The sequence below is a fragment of the Heterodontus francisci genome, chromosome 2 (assembly GCF_036365525.1).
Source record: "Heterodontus francisci isolate sHetFra1 chromosome 2, sHetFra1.hap1, whole genome shotgun sequence".
NCBI classification, from domain to species: domain Eukaryota; kingdom Metazoa; phylum Chordata; class Chondrichthyes; order Heterodontiformes; family Heterodontidae; genus Heterodontus; species Heterodontus francisci.
The window spans coordinates 94,538,354-94,559,881 of NC_090372.1; the positions used below are offsets into that span (position 1 = coordinate 94,538,354).

The following is a 21,528-nucleotide window of genomic DNA, read 5'->3' on the forward strand; positions in this document are numbered from 1 at the left end:
AAGCTCAGGATCCCGTACGACTTATTAACCATGTTCTCAGCCTGCCCTGCCACCTTCAACAATTTGTGTACATATACCCCCAGGTCCCTTTGCTCCTGCACCCTCTTTAGAATTATCCCCCTTATTTTATATTGCCTTTCCTCGTTCTTCCTACCAAAATGTATCACAGCACACTTCTCTGCATTAAATTTCTTCTGCCACATGTCCGCCAATTCCACCTGTCTGTCTATGTCCTCTTGATATCACTATCCTCCTCATAGTTCGCATACTTCAGAGTTCTGTGTCAGCTTCAAATTTTGAAATTGTGCCTTGCCCACCCAAGTCTCGGTTATTAATACAAATCAAGAAAGGCAGTGGTCCTAATACTAACCCCTACATACATTCCTCCAGTCTGAAAAACAACTGTTCACCACTACTCTGAGTGGGTATACAATTTCCTGATATCCATTCCTGATATGTGCCATAGAATTTCTATTCCTTTTATTCCTTCCATTCTAGCAACACTATAGTTATCTTCTACTGAATTTTCTTGCTTCCCCATTCAAACTCACACACTAAAACTCAGGTGGATCTAGCCTTCTGGCTTTGTCTGCCTTATAGGGGCATTTATTTGCATATATTTCAAATTGTTGATAATAACAAATCCTACTGTTCTGATTTAGGATTTACCCACCAATGATGTAATAACTCTTTGCAAACCTTCAGCCCACATAATTGATCCAGGTTAAACCAGCAAATAAGAAATGTAAGTAAAAATGTGATTGAGCTACATGGGCTTCAAGGGAAAGATTCAGAGGGTTCAGGGATCATAGGTTGGATACCCCATCCCAGATTTTCCAATTTAGGAGCAGCTTACACCTGAATGGTGAAAAATGGAGCAGGTGAATGGCTGCTGGCAGGTTTTAAACAAACTGAAAGGGAAGTGGCTGCAGTGGCAATTCTCCAACTCATGTTTCCTTTGAGTGCAGGTCCTTACTTGTAGCATGGAATTGTCAAATTTACCATCTTGTCTCTCTAGCAACTTACTGACAATTTGCACTTCACTCAGCAGGATTTTTTCAGACTTGGGAACAATTACAACCAACACTTGCTATAAAATGTGTGAAGCTCAATTCAAAGACTAAACATACCCCACCCCACGTAAGCTTCACAAATTTCATCCCTTTCTCAGAATCCCAAAAATTTGGACAATGATCTGGAATGCCAGATGTTGAACGACAGTAAGTCATGAGTTTTAGGCGAGACAAGTTCTGGCTGGCATTATGAGTTGGTGCTGGAGCATTTCTGAGGGTAACAGAGGGAAAGATTGGGTTCTGTCTGCAAAGGGAATGGGGTCAGATTTGGATCTGCCTGAAAGCAGTCAGGTCATGTTTTGACGATAAGTGAAGGTAGGTGCTATTTCTTTACAACGCTGTTAAAAAATCACTCATCAGCTGCTAGTAACCTGGGGATTAGGTGTAACAAGAGAATATATGTCAACTTAGTGATGTCTAAAATGTTGACCCGTACCCTTATCTTGGGTTTTTTTTTAGAAAAAGTGGAGTTAATCGAATACATGGACTATTAGGTACAGTACTTTTTTTTCATGAATCACCAAAGATTTAGCAGGATGAATCAGTAATTTCCATACAAGCTCTGAGACAGTATCATCTTGATTTTAATTCAGGGTGGGAATTGGTAGTGTGGAGGCTTATGTGGGCAGAGAACTGTCTGGCTTCCCAGGGAACAAGGCCTGGGAGATTTTAGTTCATCATTCCATCATTTCAATAGTTATGAGGCACCAACCAGCCTGTTTCCAGCGGGTGGCCACCATGCTCCCGAAAACCAAGAAGTTAAAATATTGGGCAGAAACGCTGAGGTTTCAGCCGGGCTTCCATTTTAACACCCTCCCCCACAACCACCTACCCCCACCCCCACCGCCCCACAACAATACCATTCCCATTGGGCAGGCAAAGTTAAAATCAGCCTTTACAATTCTCTGATCTAATCTCTTAATCTTTAAGTGCACCTTAACCAATAACAATTCAGTTATTAGTAAATAGGAGATTAGAGATTGTTAGCATTCTACACACACTCTGTTGCTTGTGCATATGTTTCACCTTGTACCCACCAATTCAGTGCAACCCCTAATGTGAAAATGCAATCATATAATTATTTTCAAAAGATAATTATTTTGAATATATTTATTCTGGATCCTTGTCCAAATTATATGGTCTAATATAAGTTCAACTAATAATAAAACACTTATCTGTACATGAACTATAGCAAACCAACAATTTTATCCTTAAAAATTAATATTGTTCCTAAAGACAGCCATTACTGTGGCATATGAGACACATGTTTCTAAACAACAAAATGCTTACACTGGTTCTAGTGCAGTTGTACATTTACAGAGCCTACACTGATCCAATAAGTCTGTTTTCATAATTATGCAAATTGGTATGGTAATAATACACATTTCAGGATTGGCACAGCTTTGGATATGCTAGCTGTCAGGGTTGCAGAAGGGGTTATGCTCCCATATCCAGTGACGTCATTGGATAAGGTGGTTCACAATGACACTTCCATCTCTTTTGTATCAAATTGTCCTTCCCTATGAGGATTTGTTGTACAGTTGATGACGAGATCTAGTTAAGCAAATCTTAAGGAAGGCTGTATATCATCTACTCCAACTGGATTAGGTCCCACATGTTTATGGTGGGGCTTTGCCATACTATAGGTTGCACCTTCCTATCAGGTGTATGGAAAGTTGTATTTGGGGGCCTCTTGGGGCATGCCCCCACTGCAGGAAAATGAGTCTGAGGGTATAATTCTGGCTGTTACCTTTTTTGGTGTTGCATACCACTGGTCAGAATGGTTCAATTTGAGAGGAAGACTATAGGATATGTGGAGCTGCCAAGTTGGACTCAACATTCATCAGGCAGGGAGAAAGGAATCTGTACAGCTCATTATAGATGTGGTAAGATTTGTTCAGCTGAATGAGTTGGTTTTCTTGTATTTCACTCCATGTGGTGATCATGAGAATTTTTCCATTCTTTTTCTTCAATCCTCTTAAGTTATTTGGTTTTGCTCCCATGTTCTCTTTCATCTTTCCATGGAATCTGTTTTCATGAAGGATGGTATGGTACATAGGGTGTAGACATGTATGTATATGATATTTGTATTCGAGGGCTGGGGATGGTCTTGCTGGAGTGTGTAATGCAAGAGTCCTGGAGGAAGTGCTTGATTTGGAAAAAGTAGAACATACATTTCAGAGTCAGGTAGGATTTATGTGTTAGTTATTAGAAGGACAATATCTTGTTCTGGTGGAGGGGTTGGCTGAGACTGGTAATAGCTTCTGTGGCAGATTCTGAATCTGTTCACAGTAAGCACACACAAGCTCAGTTTTGTATCATTTTGGGCAGACAGCTGACAGCTAATGAGATCTGCAACAATGATCAGACCTCTCTCCAGACCCATGACAATACAGCAACTATGGGTGTTTCCACAACTGTCCTGGTCTCTTGCCAAAAAGAATGGAGGGATAACCATATCTCACATTCTTTTTTCTTTCTGTTTTGATAATGCTAAATTGATAGAAGTGCACATTATATGACTGTAGAGCATTTCTGCACAATTCAACGCCAAATTATGTATGTATTCTGTGACTCATTCTCTGTACATCATTCACAGCCAGAAGTCAATGTGAAGTAACTATGCACATTACATATCTGAAAAAGTGAATATTTTATAAATGTATATAAACACATTTAGCATTGAAAGGGTTAAGTACTTCCATCATTTTTAAAGTTGGGTTTTGCTAATGAACATAATCTGTCTCTGGTTAACAGAGTATAGTATTCATTAGCACTTGCCAGATTTTACTGACAAAAATGCACGATCAAGTCAGGAGGATGCAAAATTAATTATCTTCCAAATTAACAATCTACCTTTAGGATGCATTTTGTTTAGCTACTTTGTTTTAATTAAATATTAGAATTATACAAATTGCTCAGATCAAATCAGCACAAAATATTTTACACTTTAGATGCTGTGGATTGTTTACTTATTCACATTTCAGATTCAAATTACATGAACCATTAAGGTCTCAGGCAGATTTAATTACTTTTAATCACCCTCGATTACAATCAAAACATGACTCACCAAGTAATATACATCTGTTAAAATGTATATAAAGTATCAGAACTGAGAAAGTCAGAGGAAGGAGGAAGCTTAAACTCATAACAATGACAAATATAGGAAAATATACAGTCATTTGTATATCTGACATGTCCTAAATAGCTACCATCATCATAACTAATTGTCGATGTTCTTCATTCAGTGTTCCAAACTGTCAGATATGCTGTATCCAATTACTTTTCTTCAAATGCTTCACTGCCTGCCTAATGAATTTTGTGTATATTCACATGTAAACCATGTTTGGTTAACAGAATGAAGGGCATTTTTTCTTTACAACTATCCACATGGGTTATCCCAAAGGAATACAAAGGTGATTTTCAAAAAGTCAAGAATTAGTGTCCTTTACACAGTTATCTCACATGCAAGCCACTCAACTGCTGCCCAAGTGAGAATGCAGCATCTTTCAAATGAGCAGCATGGCTACTGCCCGTCTGGATGTTAAGCCACCTAATCAGAGCCCGATCATGATAATCATAGTTTAGCACATTAACAAACAGGAGCTTAGCCTCTTGACCCCCGTAAAATATCAGGCAGATAATAATCCAGATGTGATCAGTAAATTGCAGCTTAACTGGGCCAGAAAACACAAAAGATCCATTTGACGGATTTCAATGTGGTCTTTATCATCAAGGCGAGACTGCTGAGGAGGGTGGCAGCCTATGGCAAAGTGGCATTCCCCAGTCTTAATTTAAACTACATTAAAACAGTGACTACACTTCATAAGTACTTCATTGTAAAGCACTTTGGGACTTCCTGAGGTCATGGAAGGCACTATATAAATGCAAGTCTTTTTTTTAAATAGGCAAGTTGGCTTGGGAGGAAATAACATGGCAGTTTTAGTTTTTTAGTTTTAGAGATACAGCACTGACACAGGCCCTTCGGCCCACCGAGTCTGTGCCGACCATCAACCACCCATTTATACTAATCCCATATTCCTACCACATCCCCACCTGTCCCTATATTTCCCTACCACCTACCTATACTAGGGGCAATTTTTTTATAATAAAAAATTTACCTATCAACCAGCAAGTCCTTGGCATGTGGGAGGAAACCGGAGCACCCAGAGAAAACCCACGCAGACACAGGGAGAACTTGCAAACTCCACACAGGCAGTACCCAGAATTGAACCCGGGTTGCTGGAGCTATGAGGCTGCGGTGCTAACCACTGCGCCACTGTGCCGCCCTAGTTAAATGCTATTTTTGTCAACTGAAAGATTGAGGTCTAAATGGATTCAATTACATCAAGGAAACAAGCAAAAAAAAGTGTTTCCAGTCCAGGATAGAGAAGATTACAACAACTTGAAATCTATCGAATACAGTCTCCACAGGAATTCTCAGGCAGGGGAGCGGCAATGGAATCAGTGAAAAAGACAATCAGATGGGTTGTAAAACAAGCTGCTTGTTCATTATCCCCTCGTTTTGCACTACCACCATGGACCATTTTCACCTTCCTAATGTTCAAATTTCTACAGGTTCAAACAAAATAAAAACATATAAAAGCATACAATTGCACAAAGATGGGCAGTAGGTCAGAAGACTGGACAGAATATAAAAAACAGCAAAGAATGATTAAAAGATTAACAAGGAGGGAAAAATTAGAGTATGAGAGAAAGCTGGCGAGAGATATAAAGACAGATAGTAAGTGTTTCTACAGATATTTTAAAAAGAAAAGTTAACAAAGTAAGTGTTGGTCCTATAGAAAGTGAGTCTGGGGAATGAATAAGGGAAAATAAGGAGATGGCAGATAAATTGAACAGGTATTTTGCATTGGTCCTCACCATAGAGGACACAAGTAACATCCCAGAAATAGCTGTAAGTCAGGAAATGAAAGGGAGGGAGGAACTCAGAAAAATTACAATCACCAGGGAAGTGGTACTGGGCAAATTGTTGGAGCTGCGGGCTGACAAGTCCCGGGTCCTGATGGACTTCATCCTAGGGTTTGGAAAGAAGTGGCCAGTGAGATAGTTGATGTGTTGGTTTTGATTTTTCAAAATTCCCTAGATTCAGGGAGGGTTCCATTAGATTGGAAAATAGCAAATGTAACTTCTTTATCCAAAAAGGGAGGGTGACAGAAAGCAGGAAACTACAGACCAGTTAGCTTAACATCTGTTGTAGGGAAAAATATTAGAAGCTATTGTTAAAGAAGTTATAACAGGGGACTTAGAAAAATTCAAGGTAATCAGGCAGAGTCAACATGGTTTTGTGAAAGGGAAATCATGTTTAACCAATTTATTGGATTCTGAAGAAGTAACACGTGCTGTAGATAAAGGAGAACCAGTGGATGTACTGTACTTAGATTTCCAGAAGGTATTTGATAAGGTGCCACATCAAAGGTTATTGCAGAAAGTAAAAACTCATGGTGTAGGGCGAATCATTTTGGCATGGATAGAAGATTGGCTAGCTAACAGGAAACAGAGAATAGGCATAAATGGGTCATTTTCTGGGTGGCAAGATGTAACGCATGGTGTGCCACAGGCATCTGTGCTGGGGCCTCAACATTTTACAATTTATATGAATGACTTGGATGAAGGGACCGAAGGTATGTTTGCTAAGTTTGCTGATGACACAAAGATAGGTAGGAAAGTAAGTTGTGAAGAGGACATAAGGAGGCTACAAAGGGATATAGATAAGTTAAGTGAGTCGGCAATGACCTGGCAAATGGAGTATAATGTGGGTAAATGTGAAATTGTCTATTTTGGCAAGAAGAATAAAAAAAACATATTATCTAAATGGTGAGGGATTGCAGAACTGAGATGCAGAGGGATCTGGGTGTCCTTGTGGATAAATCAAAAAAGGTTAGTATGCAGGTACAGCAAGTCTTTAGGAAAACTAATAGAATGTTATTGTTTATTGTGAGGGGAATTGAATTCAAAAGTAGGGAGGTTATGCTTCAGCTACACAGGACATGGGTGAGACCACATCTGGAGTACTGTGTACAGAATTGGTCTCCTACAGAAGGATGTAAATGTGTTGGAAGCAGTTCAGAGAAACTTTATTAGACTAATACCTGGAATGGGTGGGTTGTCTTATGAGGAAAGATTGGACAGGCTAGGCTTGTATCTGCCAGAGTTTAGAAGAATAAGAGGCGAATTGATTGAAATATATAAGATTCTGAGGGATCTTGACAGGGTGGTTGTGGAAAGGATGTTTCCACTGGGGGGAGAATCTAGAACCGAGGGGTCACTGGATAAAAATAAGGGGTTGCCCGTTTAAGACAGAGATCTGGAGAATTTTTTTCTCTCAGAGGGTCGTGAGTCTTGGGAACTCTCTTCTTCAAAAGGCGGTGGAAGCGGAGTCTTTGAATATTTTTAAAGACAGAGGTAGGTAGATTCTTGATAAGCAAGGAGGTGAAAGGTTATCGGGGTAGGTGGGAATGTGGATTTGAGGTTACAATGAGATCAGTCATGATCTTATTGAACGGCTGAGCAGGCTCGAGGGGCCGAGTGGCCTACTTCTGCTCCTAATTCGTATGTTCATATGTTTGTATCAAAAGACCAGAATAACATAATTAGTTTTACTCAGTGAACATTCTTTTGTAGAGGTGAAATTTAACTTTAGTAGGGATACAAAATGGACAGTAGTGAATTGGATGCCTGTTATGCACCTTGTCTGATTTTTCTTTGCACTGGAAAGGAAAATCAATTTTTTTTTATTCGTTCACGGGATGTGGGTGTAGTGGCCTGTCAATCCACTACCACCTGTTTGACGCCACTTCCGAAGTCTAATTTCAGAGCTTTTCCTCTATTTATTAAAGTTTTTTTTTGAAGACATCAGCCTCTTTCAAAACTGCAGTAGGGATTTGTAACTTTGCCCAAAGCTGTCATTTTGTTAGTAGGCAGATTGTGCAGTCTTGTTGGACTGAATCTTATGGGTCCCCAGAAGACAAGATGGGAGGTGAGGGGGACCATAAAATAGTGACGGAAGGCGATGGGTGGTGCCTTCCTGTTGCTATGTGGCCAGAGGCCAATTGAGGCCCTTAAGTGGCCAATTATTAGCCACTTCAGGGCCTCACCCTGCCACTGCTGGTATTACACCAGTGGTGGGGGGTGTGGGAGGTTCCGCCACGTGGGGAGGTCGCCCAGTAAAACAAGGCGACTTCCCTGTGGGCTTTGGGTGGGGGGCCTCCTCAGTGGGCAATCTGTGGCCGATGGAGGGCCCCTGGCAGCAAAGGCCATTCCTCCGCTAGGACCCTCCCCCACTGCCCTTAATGACCACCTTCCCCCCACTCCCTTGTTGGAGCCTACTGGACTGGCCCCTGTGACCCCACCATACTTAGCTGGGGTCCGCGGCTCCAGTGAAGGGCCTGGTCCCAGGCCTCCTGTAGTACTGGCAGTGGCCACCACTCCCAGTGGTATTGCTGATACTATTGAACTGCTGGCCCTTTGATTGACTGGCAGCTCTGGGAGGCAGCATCCCTGTCCTTAAAGGGACAGGAACCCTGGTGCCAGTCAGTTAATTGTCTGAGTGCTGTTAAATTGAGCCGGGAGGTCTCCAAAGGGCCAAGGCGAGAATCCCCTTGCCTTTTTAGCCTGGCGCCAGGACCCCCGCTGGCTCCACAAACTTCAGCCCATCACGTGCAGTGTGCACAATTTTACCGAGAGCATCCATAGCAGTTAGTTGTCCAAGCAATAGACTGGCCTCGAGATCCCGCAATGTTTTGTTGGTATAATAAAGGAAAACTTTCAGGAATCTTCATGGTGCACGTTGATGATTTCTTACAGGGTGGCGGTACTGAGTTTGAGAAATGTGTTATGAATAAGATTAGAATAGAATTTAAAATTGTCAAGCTTCTGGGGCTTTTAAGTATATTGTTTTAGATATTAAGCAAAGTAGGTCTGGTATAACTCTAAATCAACAATCCTATTTAAAGAATGTTAATCCCATCCCACTTAATCGTACCAGGTCATCAAAGAAGAGTGATATTTGATCTAGAGAGATTGCAATTGCAAAGCTTGATTGGTCAGTTGAGATGGTTGTGCATTCAGACTAGGCCAGATGCTGGTTTTGATGTGTTGAAGTTAAGTACTTCAATGAAATACCCCAAAGATTGCATACCGTATGCAATGGAAGGAACGGATGTGGGTTAATCATGCATCCCCATCCCCGCACCCATTTTCTGGGGCTATCCAATTTTGCCCCCTATGGGTTTTGCAAGTGCAGGCCATAATGTTTACACTATAGACTATTAAAACAGTAAACTGTTTAAATCGGCAACAATGCATTGTTCCACTTTGGTACATAGCTACCTGATGTCAGTCTATACTTTACTGATTAAAGTTTATTTATTTTAAATACTGGTTACTCACTATATTGAATTGTATGGTCTGGACCTCATTTTGTTCTTTTTAAGCTGAAACTAATGGCAATCTTATTCTTTTGCAAAATAGCTTTTTGGAAGATCTTCCAACATAAATGACCTCTAACCTTTCTTGCCCATCACCTGTTTTGTGTCCCTCAATATTAAATCCTTTCAGCATTAATTTTTACTCTCTGTTGTGCTGTCAGTTGTAATAAATAATCAAAAGGTTGTCTCTTACTTTAGTATTTGCCTCCAGGTAATTGTAAAGGACATTGACAGATATAGTGAGATCTCCAGCATTGAAAGGATAGCTTCGGTTCCAACCTTGAGGGCCAAATTTGCGCCTTTCTGTGACACATGCATGAAAGTAGCAGAGACAGAAGAGAATGGTTTTGAACTCTTGTTCTCGAGAACATATTTCCAGGATATTCTGTAAGACACAATATAAATAGGGATCAGTTACAATGTTTTATAATGACTGCAGTTCATGATAATCGATATTTTACACTTAAATTGAGGAACCAGCAACTAGGCATGATCACAAACCCAAATGGATTCCTAATTGATGAAAGGTCACAGATCTGAAATATTAACTCTGTTTCTCTTTCCACAGATGCTGCCAGACCTGCTGAGTATTTCCAGCACTTTCTGTTTTTATTTTGGATTCCTAATTGGGTCATTTCAGGTAAGTTTGCCCCATTTTAGACACTTCTGGAGTAACAACTTTCAGTGATGGCGTAAGCGATAGTGAACTGGCTGCTCATTCTATACCTCGTTCCATTTGAAAGAAAACTTAGGGTATATAATGGGTGGTTGATCATAATCACCCATTTTATACCACTGACAAAAGTGAACCCATTCAAGTTTAAATTGACTCATTTTGTTTTTACAGTGACATCATTCATAGAGGGACAAAATATGCAATCACAAGTTTTCCTATTGTCACAGTACCCTAATCCCATCAGATTTTGTTACTAGTTGTGTGTTGATTTGTTCTCCAAATAAAGTGTTGTATAAATAATATTGACTGCTTGAAAATATTTCAGTCTTAATTACTTTGCTCTTCTGACTGAATAAATTTATTCCTAGTTTTTTAAAATATTCTTTGACAGAAAGTAAGCTTGACATTGAGACAAAAGTATAAAGCAAGCACTGGACAGGATAGCTTCTGCAAATTCTCTGCCTCCTACCTGGTCAAAGTTATAGAGGGCAGCATGTAGGTTGGCCTGCATGCCAGTAGGTGGCTCATTAGTGATCTTGATTGAGCTTTCCAGTATTCCCTGTGGAATTACGTGTTCCTCTGAGGTTGGGGCAGGCTCAGCACTAATAAACACCCTGTAGTCAGGATGACTGCCCTCGCTGAATTGCTCCAACAGCTTTTCCAGGGTTCCCAGCCATTTCACTACTAGATGAACATTCTGGAAACAAGAGCATGCACAAGATTTTTAGTTTTAAAATCTGGCAATTAATTTTTTTGAATAATTTACACATTTATTGGTAATCTTTAATTAACGTTGTTGGTGATAGAATCCCTCAGACTGCTCATCTATCATAAACTTTCACACTTCTATTTGCACTTTATGAATCACCAAAATTTTCCAGGACAAAGCCTTGCATGAGACATTAGTTCATTCTACAGCTTCTTGTAGAACATATATTTCATCTCATCATACAGTCCATTATAATTTCTAGGGCACTAAATTATAATATATTAATATATGAACATCTACATGTTTTTCTGAAATTCCTCTCTCAAAAACTTTGGTGGAGATGCTAAGTCCTTTATTTAAAGTATTGATTGCTAACAGTAGAGTGAAGAATTTTAGAGAAACAAAGTATGCATTCACACCTTGTTCCTTCACTGTGTAATTTCAGGGTCAAGATATTTACTAATTTACAAAAGTTAAAACGTTACAGGCCCTCGGAACGCCAAGGTATTAAGAGGATGGAACAATCATATTTGCTAGGCTGAAGCAGGGCAGGACTGGGGACACCAGCAGATTTCCTTCGGTTTTTACTGAGGAGGTGAAAAACTGAGGTGGAAGAGAGACTGGGTGATTCTTGTGCCCAGACCTGTCCCTCCTGTAGGTGTCAGCCTTGCATCAGTGGTAGCACTCTCTGCTCTGAATTAGGTCATGGGTTCAAGCCTCATTCCAGAGACTTGAGCAAGTGCTGCACTGTCGGAGGTGCCGTCTATTGTATGAGATGGTAAAAGTTAAGGTGGATGTTAAAGATCCTACTACACTATTTCAAGAAGAGCAGTGTCCTGGCAATATTTATCTCTCACCAACATTATTAAACAGATTATCTGGTCATATATCTGTGTGACCTTGCGTATTTCCTACATTACAAAAGCGATTGTAATTCCAAAGTATCTCATTGTTGGTACAATATTTTTGGATGGCCTGAGATCATGAAAGGCACTGTTTAAATGCAAGACCTTTCCTTTCCTGACATAAGAAAAAGAGGCAGGGCTGACGGATTATGCCACCTGCCAGAAATCCCACCACTTTCGTCTGAAGCAAATATCTGCATGATGCAAGAATACTTAAAATCAAAACTGTGAAACCCACATAGTTGTTTTAACTGTAACTCAGAAAGCTGCAAATTCTGTTCTGTATTGCCAGTATTGATGCCAAATTCAGATTAGAACTGTATTTTAAAGCGCCATTACAGTGAGTTCTCCATGTCTCAGCTGCTTGCTGTGATTAAGTGCTAGGTGCAGACTAGTTACTTTTCCATTAATAAAGAAAATGGAGGACGAGCCACTGTCACACCTCTCCTATGGTCAATTCAGAGTGGCATTGATGAACAGGTTACAAGAAGTGCATGCCATGGCATGGGTAGGCCAGTAAACAGGAGAATAGAAATAGCATCTGTCCTCGCCTCCCTCCCCCCGAAAAACGCAAAACACCAAGGGCTGAATTTTAAAATGTTGGCGGGAGCGGGCATGTACACGATTTGAAATTCGCATTCCCGGAGGTTGACAGTGGTCCTGCCATCTCCAGAACATGAAGCGATTTTGAAAGGGACACTGAGAGGGAGAGAACGGGAAACCCAAATGCTTCCAATTAATTTGCTGTTGATCTTATTGAGGAGCTCATTGAAAGGCCTGTCAGGAGCAGTTTGCAATATTCAGTGGAAGGGCACAGGAAAACTGGATGTCTGGAACATGCCAAGGTGCAGAAATCATGAACAATGCAAGGGCTTGGATGGGCTGTTTAACATTGTAGAAGCACAGAATAAAGCTCAGCCACTTCAAACAGAGCCAGAGTAGCTACTGCTGGAGCTGAAAGACCTGCATTTGTGAGTAGTAGAAACCTCAAGAGGGACATGAGGCCGCTGGCATCACTTGGGAAGCTGGGGTTGGCAGGGGAAGCCCTGGTGAATGAACAGGCACCAGCTGAAGGAGTTGAGATGGGAACAGGCTACTCTGATATTGGACAGAGCAGCCAGGATAAGCTTCATCAGATGCAACCTCCTGGACAGAAGGAAGCCAGAGGAGCACAGCAAGGGACTGCAAGGGGAGGAAGGCACTACCCAAGACATCAGGTGTACCGCCCAAGAGTCAGCCACCGAGAAATGACAGAGCGCCAGAGCTGTAGCAGGCTGCGCCTATCCAGGCAGATGGTCTCAGATATTTGTGCTCTGAGCCACAGTGACCTGAGGCCTCGCAGCCCCCATGGCAGTCCCTTAGTGCAGCCGTTAATGTCACTGACGCCCTAAACATTTATGCAACGGGGTCGTTCCAGGGATCAGCTGCGGACAACAACAAGCCTTTCCAGGAAACCACCTGACTTCCAGCTCAATAAACAGCAGAGAACTTTGGACACCTGGAGAAATTGTTTACAAAGAAGTGACAGGTCAAGATTGATGGAGGTCAAAACGTTGACCACCTGTTGTCGGTTTCGCTTTTGTATTATTTTGAGTTGGGGTGAACTGTATAAAAAGGGAGAGAATTTCCACAGACAGAAGAGAATTCCCAAGAAAGAAGACCACAACCCAGTTCAGTTTTCCAGTACCTCTCTAAAAGATCCTGAGAAGTCAACTCATCTCTTCGCCTGTCTTTGAAGAAAAGCCTGCTAAATTAATTCTCAACGCTGCCGAAAAAGAACTGTTCTTAAAGATCCCAGTGACCTACCTATGTGTACTTGGAGGCCAGACAGTATGCCAGTTTTGGAACACAACATATCTCATCTGCTATTTCTTCAAGAATGAGCAAGTATTCAGCTGAAGTGTGTTTTTTTGTCTGTAATAGAGCTCTAAAAACAAAAATCTCTTTATTTTTCCGGTTAACCGGTGTATATGTGTGTGTGTATGAAGGGCTAAGGTAAAAAGGGAACTTTTATGTTTCGATCTGTGTGTTTATGCTTTACTTCATTACTGGTTAAGACTTGTTTTATAATAAACTGAAAATGTTGTTCTTTATTAAAGAAACCTGGTTAGTGTGTTTTATTCTGAGAAAAATAGAGTCAATGATTGACTGTATCGGTAAGTGGGAAAATTTAAATATATGTTGTGACCTGTGTAGAAGTGGGACTAGAATGAACAGTGCACTCCTTCTGCCTCGGTTGTAACACCTGCGAGAGTCCCAGATGCTGCACCTCTTCAGGCCTACATTCAGACTCTGTGGGTAGCTGCTGGCGGATAAGGGTTATCCCCTTAAAGGGTTGGCTCCTAACACCCATCTAAAACCCAGACACGGAAGGAGACAGGAGCTACAACCAGAGCCAGCTCGTAATACGGACCTACATAGAACATACCATTGGCATCTTGAAGATGCGCTTCTGTTGCCTTGACTGGTCAGGTGGTGCCCTTCAGCACAAGCCAGCCAGAGTGTCTCATAATGTGGTCATCTTCCCTGCACAACATGACAATACAAAAAGGCCTAGAGCTGGATGAAGAGGAGGATCTGGGAACACCAGTCCACTCGGAGAAGGACTTGGAGAAGGAAGAAGAGAAGGAAGAGAAAGAGGAGGAGGAGGACGGAATCACTCCAGAGGTGGCCAGTGCTCCGACATTGGAGGATGTCCGTCGATGCTGTTCCAGACCTCAGGGTGAACGGCAGGCTGGCATGGCTGCAAGGGCCACGCTGATTCAACAGCATTTCACCTGATCGCCTCCGAACCCCTATGACAGATGACCCCAGATTTCGCCTTCCAGCATAGAGAGCTATCAGACCCGTATACAATGACCCGTATCTGAGGAGTCCTATTGCCAACCATGACCATAGAAAATGAAATTTCCACCACCAACATGCTCCAACATCACAGAGCGTGGAAATACAGCATTCCCAGATACCCACACCGCCCCGATCCCCAGTGTCCCCACTCACCCACATCACCTTTTGACATGAAGCATCAATAATACACATATCAGTCTGAACACATAAGCTATTGATATTATGATAACAAGAGTAGACAAATGTGGAAAACAGCACACTTTCCATACCACTTCTACAGAATGCTCCCCCTGTGACAAAGGATGAGATGGAGACAGCTTGCTCCCGAGCCACTCCCTCTGGCTGAGATACTCAAGGCTTCTGTTCTCATCTTGAAGGTGCCCATGGGGGCACCTCCACAGACTGCCTCTGTCACAGGTCTTTGCAGCGCAGATTGTTCCCGAGTCGAAGGGGGCGAGGGGGAAAAGGGTGATGCCAGTGTCCCCTGTGGAGGAGGGGGGGGGGCGCCCCTTCATCTGCTGCTTCGGCTGCCTCAGCCCTTTTGTGGCATCCTTGGTCGCTGGATGAGGCCACTGACTGGGATACAGCTGGCATCCACTCCAAGCATTGCAGCACCATCAGTGACACTGAGCGGTCGATGCTACAGACAATCTCACTCTTTCTGTGCATATCAACGCACTGCTCCTGCATCCACTCAGAGCAGTGCTAGATTGCTAGATTTGGCTCTCCAAGAGGTTGCCCAATCTCTCCATGAAGCAGCTCATGCAATTGAATCCCTGAGTTTTGACCAAGCACATGCACTGCATGGACTCCTCCATTGCCTGCCCACGGCTCCTCAAGGCTCGGGGAACTCTGACAAATGGGAACTTATCTGCCGGTGGTTCTCGAGGAAGACCCTCCTTGTTTGTGATATCAGAGTCCCAGCATCTTCGCCCAGTGAAGCATCACTGTGTCCGTCCTCCGTCGTCTGAAGGGGTCTGCCCACAACTGACTCTGCCTCATGCACCGCCTCCTGCTCATGTGTGATGTGAGGTTCACCTAATGCTCGCCATTCTAAGCTACTTTGCGGCCCAACCGAGGTGAGCGTGTCTGTGCTGGTGGAAGGTGTGGTGGTATGATGTGACGGCACTGGCTCCATTAAGTCTGTGACTGCCAAGAAGGGCGGCAACAATTGTGTTTGGGCTCTCTCCTCCCCCTCTGCACTTGACCCTGTGGGAAACACAAGAAGGTGGTAATGAAAACTTGGCTCACTCAGCAAGTGTCCCAGCACAACCAAACCCTTAGATTACAGCTGTCAAAGAGTAACACCACGCATTGGGCAGGAGTCTCCACCATTCCCTTCACCTCAGCATGGAGTTTTCAAATGACCCTACTATTCCATCTCACATCGCCCATGGACTAACATTGGCACCCTTGTGATTTCCAGCACTGCCTCCTCCCTCAGGCTAAGAGTATGGCGGTTGGCCACACCACCACCCGTTTGAGCCATTTCCCATGCGTTGTGGGCTCTCTTTTCCTGCAGGATAAGGAATGAATCATGAGTAAACTGCCCTCCTTGACCTCTTCCAGCATGACATTCACATGAACTGCTGCGCCCCTCTGTGATGTTCCCTTTTGAATAGCGCCCCCATATGTGATGGTGGTTGCCATCTCAGTGATGCAACTGGGCATTTGATCTGACAATGTTACAGAGAACTACGGACATTTTGTGAGTTCAGCTCGTCTGCATGCTGGTGTATACAGAGATGGCAACCTGTCACCTGGGTGCCACTTGCCACTTACCTTTCCAGAATTTATCAGGTCAATGAATCCCTTTCGACACTACACCCACGTCCCTCGGGTCACCTCTTGGCTACTGACCTCCGTTGGTACCTCCCATCCAGGCCCTCGTTTCCAAGTCCCACCTCCATGCCAGTCCCGGCACCCCTAATAGGTCGCCACACTTGCCCCCTGGACAATTAGAACGCTTGCATTTAAAAATAGCATCGCATCAGCAATGCTGACATGGCACGGCGCCGGGACCTGGAAATTTTTGGGCGTCAGGTTCCCAACTCCGGATTGAAAATTCAGGCCCAGAAATCTCCTACCAACTACGACAGACTATTTAAGAAAGAATGTGACCTACTGAAAGGCCTTGGTAAACATCTAATAACTGGAATAAAAGTTACCAAAGTTAGTACTTACAAATAAATGGCTATTTAATCATCTGAGATAGGTAGGAAGTATTGTTGATTAAATATGACCATCATTATGCTTTTTAATGCTCTTTGTATTGTACCTGCAAAATGACCCAATGGCCTTCCTTGGAAGCTTTTTCTAAAGCCGCTTCAGCCACCATCTCCTGTCCTTGGCCCAGAGAAACATTATGAAATTTTCCTGAATCAATAGTGAACCCTAGCTTTTTACCTAGAAAGAAAGCAAAACCCAAGCAATAGCTTTTCATCACATATGTGATCACAACATGTGAAATTGTCATCAGTTCTTAAATTTGCCTTTGGAATAAACAGTGATGATTCACTGGAAAATATGGCTTGGTAATCCAAGATTTCAACCCTTGTAAACCCATCAATAGACCATTTGCATGCTTTGACTTCTCGGAAAGCCCAGATAAATATAATTAAAGTTAGATTTTATGGATCCTGGATAGACGAATGGCTAAATCAATTTTTAAAAATAAGACTTTACCAACAGAAAATGACAGGGCAGATTTTTCTCATTGCTGTGACTAGGGGATGCTCAGGTCTCTGTCCTACACAATGCTGCCTTGGGATTTCTAGAGATTCTTCTGATTATGGCACAGGTTCAGCATAAGTTTTTTTCCAATAAGGTATGGTATTCAGTTCCTGAGCTCCCACATCACCATAGTCTGACTTAGTCCATAAGGCATCCAAATGGAAAGATGCCCCAAAAAACTTAGTAGTGGAGCTCTGACTGGAAGGTCTGTGAGGTGCTGAAGATCAGTGATGGAATAAAGTTGGGCAAAAGTAGAAAATTAATTGGTCAGCATGATCTTTGCAACTTGGGGCCATCTGGCTGCTGCTCTCTTGCAGCAACTAGAAGACTAGGATGCTGCAGGGCAGGAGGCCTATGTGAATAAAAAAAAGTGTCAGGTGAGGGTGGTAGTGTGGGGGGCCCGGGATGGTCTGATGCAGGTGGGTAATTAGGGTTGGGGCTGGCTCTTGAAAGGCCATGGGGCTGATGTTAGGTTCCAGACTGGGTAGTGGCAAAATGGAAGCAGTGCATCAGGAGTGGGAGAAGGCAATAGCTGCTGAGGCTGGAGCTCAGAAATCATTTAGCTGGAAGTGGGTTAGAGGAGAAAATGGAGTCTGAGGCTGAAGAGAGGGTCTGGAGTTTTAAGAAACTGTTTGGGAATGATCTGGAAACTGAAGATGGGGCTGGACAGAGGGTGAAGAAAACATATTTACAAGGTGAAGGTGGGGTCAAGAAAAGGCTAAAGAGTGGTAGCTGGCAAGAAAAAACAAACTTGGTTAAGGCTGAAAAGCAGGACAGAAAAGGTAGAAGAGCAGGGCTGGGAAGTGGCAGACCCAGGTGACAGAGTAGGGGTGGGATTCCCTGAAGGGCTACCCACAACACTATGGCAGCATTTTGAGGTAGAATGTTTGGGCTAAACATTTTGTGCTGCAGTAAAGAAGCTGGGAGGTAGGCAAGGGAAGTCACCACAGTGCAGTCAGCAATAGGAGGCCTGCAATTAAACTGTGACAGTTAAGCATATATATTAGAATTCCCATCATAAGTGCTCACATAGGCAGTTTCAGTTGTAAATGTTGACATTAAAATATTACCAAAAATTGGCAACAGGGATTGGACTGAAAATGCATGCATATTTAATACTTCTAATGATATAATTGTTGATCTCCCAGAGCGTTGCACATGGTGGGTGGTGTGGTGTGGGGGTGGGGGGGGGGGGGGTGGTATCATGGCCAAAGAGACTTTTGAGGATAAACAGAGTTAGACAGCAGAGATAACTGAATTGAAGTGAGGAAGGGGAAGGGAGAGGAGGCAGTTGGGAGGGAAGGGGCGGGGAGAAGAGGCATCTGGGAGGGAAAGGGAGGGGAGCGGAGGCAGTTGGGAGGGAGAAGCGAGAGTGTAGATGGTGAGAGAGATTAGTGAGGAGGAGGAGGGGGAGTAGAGAGGAAGAGAAGAGGTGGGGAGAAGTGAAGATGTGGGAGGAGACAGGGAATGAGGGTGGGGGGGTGAGAGAGAGAGAGAGATAAATATACAGGGTCAGGGAGAGGCAAAGGGGAGAGGGAAGGGGGTTATGTCTGAGTTTTCCTTACTGGGAAGTGGGAGTGCAAAGGACTTAATTTTCCTTAAACAGGGAGTGGGGTGGCCTTGTTAGCTAGTGGAATGGTGTCTGATTTTTGCTTTGGTAGGAACGGGATAGAGCTTGCTGTATGGTTTCAAAAGTGAGTTAAATTACTACTTTTTCCTCTGATTGACCTTGTCGCATAGCATTATGTCAATGAACGTTACAATTACAGCAACATACTAGTGTGATACTTTTGGCATGTTGAGACCATGCAGTGTTTTTAATATACAATAGATAGATATATCCTTCAGAGTTTGTGCATTGAGATTCTAGACTTTGTATATTCACAGCTTGTGATATAGCAAATCCTATTTAACAGAATGAACCAAAACGTAGTAGGCATGACAACTGTCATGATATGTAATGAAGATATTTGTATCAATTTTTCACCAACATTAAATAGTTTTGAGGTTTTCTAGCATTTAACTATTGGCTCTGCTTCTTCTGTTTTCTTGGTAATCCTTCCAAAGTGTATTTCCAGTGCATATGGCTTAATTCCGGAAGTAGTCACTGTGAAACACAGAGATCATAAAATCTGTAGATTTAAAATTAAGTTTACCTGTAAGCTGCCATGGTTAAATCTCATATTTGTTTGAAGATTTTTAAGGTTAATGAACAAAAATAAAGGAATCAGTGGCGAAATGATTCGTACCAAGTGATTCAACATCTTTCAGAGGATCGACACCAGGGGATAAGATGAAAAACATGGGAGTAGCTGGGCTACTTTCCTCAAATGATTTTGCAAAGTCTATCCGTAGACCATCAACATATTCTGTTCCTAATTTTTCTTCAACAAAGTTTCTGGAAAATAACAGAAGGAAGAAATTTTTTAGTGATACAAGTTACTTTACTACTTTCTAATCATATATGTACCTTTGAATACTAATGTAATTTGTAACTTTCCAATCTGTGGGGTGGGGGTGGGGGGGGGGGGGGGGGGGGGTGGTGGGAACATCCTATCTTAAGGACCTGGATGCACGTGCTTGCGGCCACCGTTGACGGCCCTGCAAAGTCAGCAGGGTCAGGGGGAGGGTTTGTGGGAGTGGGCCACTGGTGGATTGGGGTATATCTGGGATGGTCCCGCATTGAAGTGACTGGAAAGTCCAGCAGGTGTATGTTGGCCTGGGGGAGGACAGGCTATCTCCAGCTGTCCATAATAGGGGGCCACTTGTAATATTAAAGATTTCCGCGCCTCATCTTCCAGGGTCTAGACTCCAATCCTGGCTTCGACCTCCATTTGGGATCCACATCTTCTTTTCGGCTAGGTATAGCGATCCTGACTGAAGGCTGAGGTGCAAGAATTCCTGATTCGTAAGGTCCTGACTTTGCCATCAATTTCCTGCAGAGTTAAGAGACTCATACTCCTATAATTCTATACAGGAAATTTGGGTCTGTTGTCAAGGCTAGGAGCATCCAGGTTCTGCTGACTTAGCGCTTGTTCCGGTAGACTTTTTTTTTGAAACAGCCATTAACCTGCAGTCCAAGTTTGTTTACAACAACAATAGAAAAATACTCTTATGGCAAACCTAAATAACACAAGCTCATATTGTACGAAAACAGCTTAGTGCCCACTGAAGGTTATGCTGTTTAACTGGAGATAACCTAAGCTACGTATAATTGAAACAGCAGTGTTAAAGAATACTGCACCATCCAGTCCTCATGTCTCTGGAAACTATATATTCAGTTGTTTAGCCTTATTAAACATTATATCCAAGCTTCAAGTTTTGAAAACACTATATGGGTACCTATATAAAACATCAAAGTGTGAATAATTTTTATTTGAGCTCTTTAATAAGCTTATTACTTGCTCCATAGCTCTATTTTATTAAAATGTTTACGAATGCGAATCAAACTTGTGCTGGTTACTGTCAAAGATACAGATTTGGACTTGTACAAGAAGCGTGCACGCACATACACAGATCAATGTTATGTCGGTAGCAACAGTTAACATCACAGAGCATTTTTGAAATTTGTTGGCACACAAGGGTTGTGTGCTGTTGTTCATAAAACCTTTATATGTGGGAACAGTCACAGACCTGTATCTTAAATGCTATTTTATAAATAAATTAAACAAAACACACACACACAGTAATGCAAATAAAAATCCACTTTTCTGTAATTATAAACTTTACTGGAGCAGAAGAACCCAGGAGGAATCACCCTTCACCAGCACAAATTGTGATCATTCCCTCCAATCAATGTACATAAAGATGGCAGCTTAGGCAATATAAAGTACAGCAAAACTCACTAATAGCTCATTTGTATGTAGCTTTAGTATTGTGCAACTTTAGTGCTGTGCAATAAAAAGTAAAGTAACAACAAATTAGCACTGTTGCATTAGTTACACAAACTTTCAGACAATTTGATACTATATTTGTGGCCAGCTGGTTATCCAACATGCACAAAAAACTCCATCAGTATGCTTAAGAATCATCAACTCAAGCAAATAAAATGCAAAGATATTGAGTTTTATCTGCTCAACTTAAGAGTGTACACTCTCTCCCTGTTGGCACACAATCCATTTATTTAAATCTATTC

General features: G+C 42.4%; 1 protein-coding gene across 3 annotated transcripts in view; it reads right to left on the reverse strand.

The window, feature by feature from the left end:
• Positions 1 to 21,528, reverse strand: part of LOC137345649 (dynein axonemal heavy chain 11-like) — a 622,812-nt gene that overhangs the window by 43,237 nt on the left and 558,047 nt on the right. For all 3 annotated transcript variants that reach the window (XM_068008891.1, XM_068008899.1, XM_068008902.1), the window contains 4 exons: positions 19,643 to 19,791; positions 16,939 to 17,066; positions 10,669 to 10,896; positions 9,717 to 9,908 (listed from right to left, as the gene is read on the reverse strand). In XM_068008891.1, the coding sequence (XP_067864992.1) occupies positions 9,717 to 9,908; positions 10,669 to 10,896; positions 16,939 to 17,066; positions 19,643 to 19,791 (697 nt within the window). The remainder of the gene's footprint in view (positions 1 to 9,716; positions 9,909 to 10,668; positions 10,897 to 16,938; positions 17,067 to 19,642; positions 19,792 to 21,528) is intronic.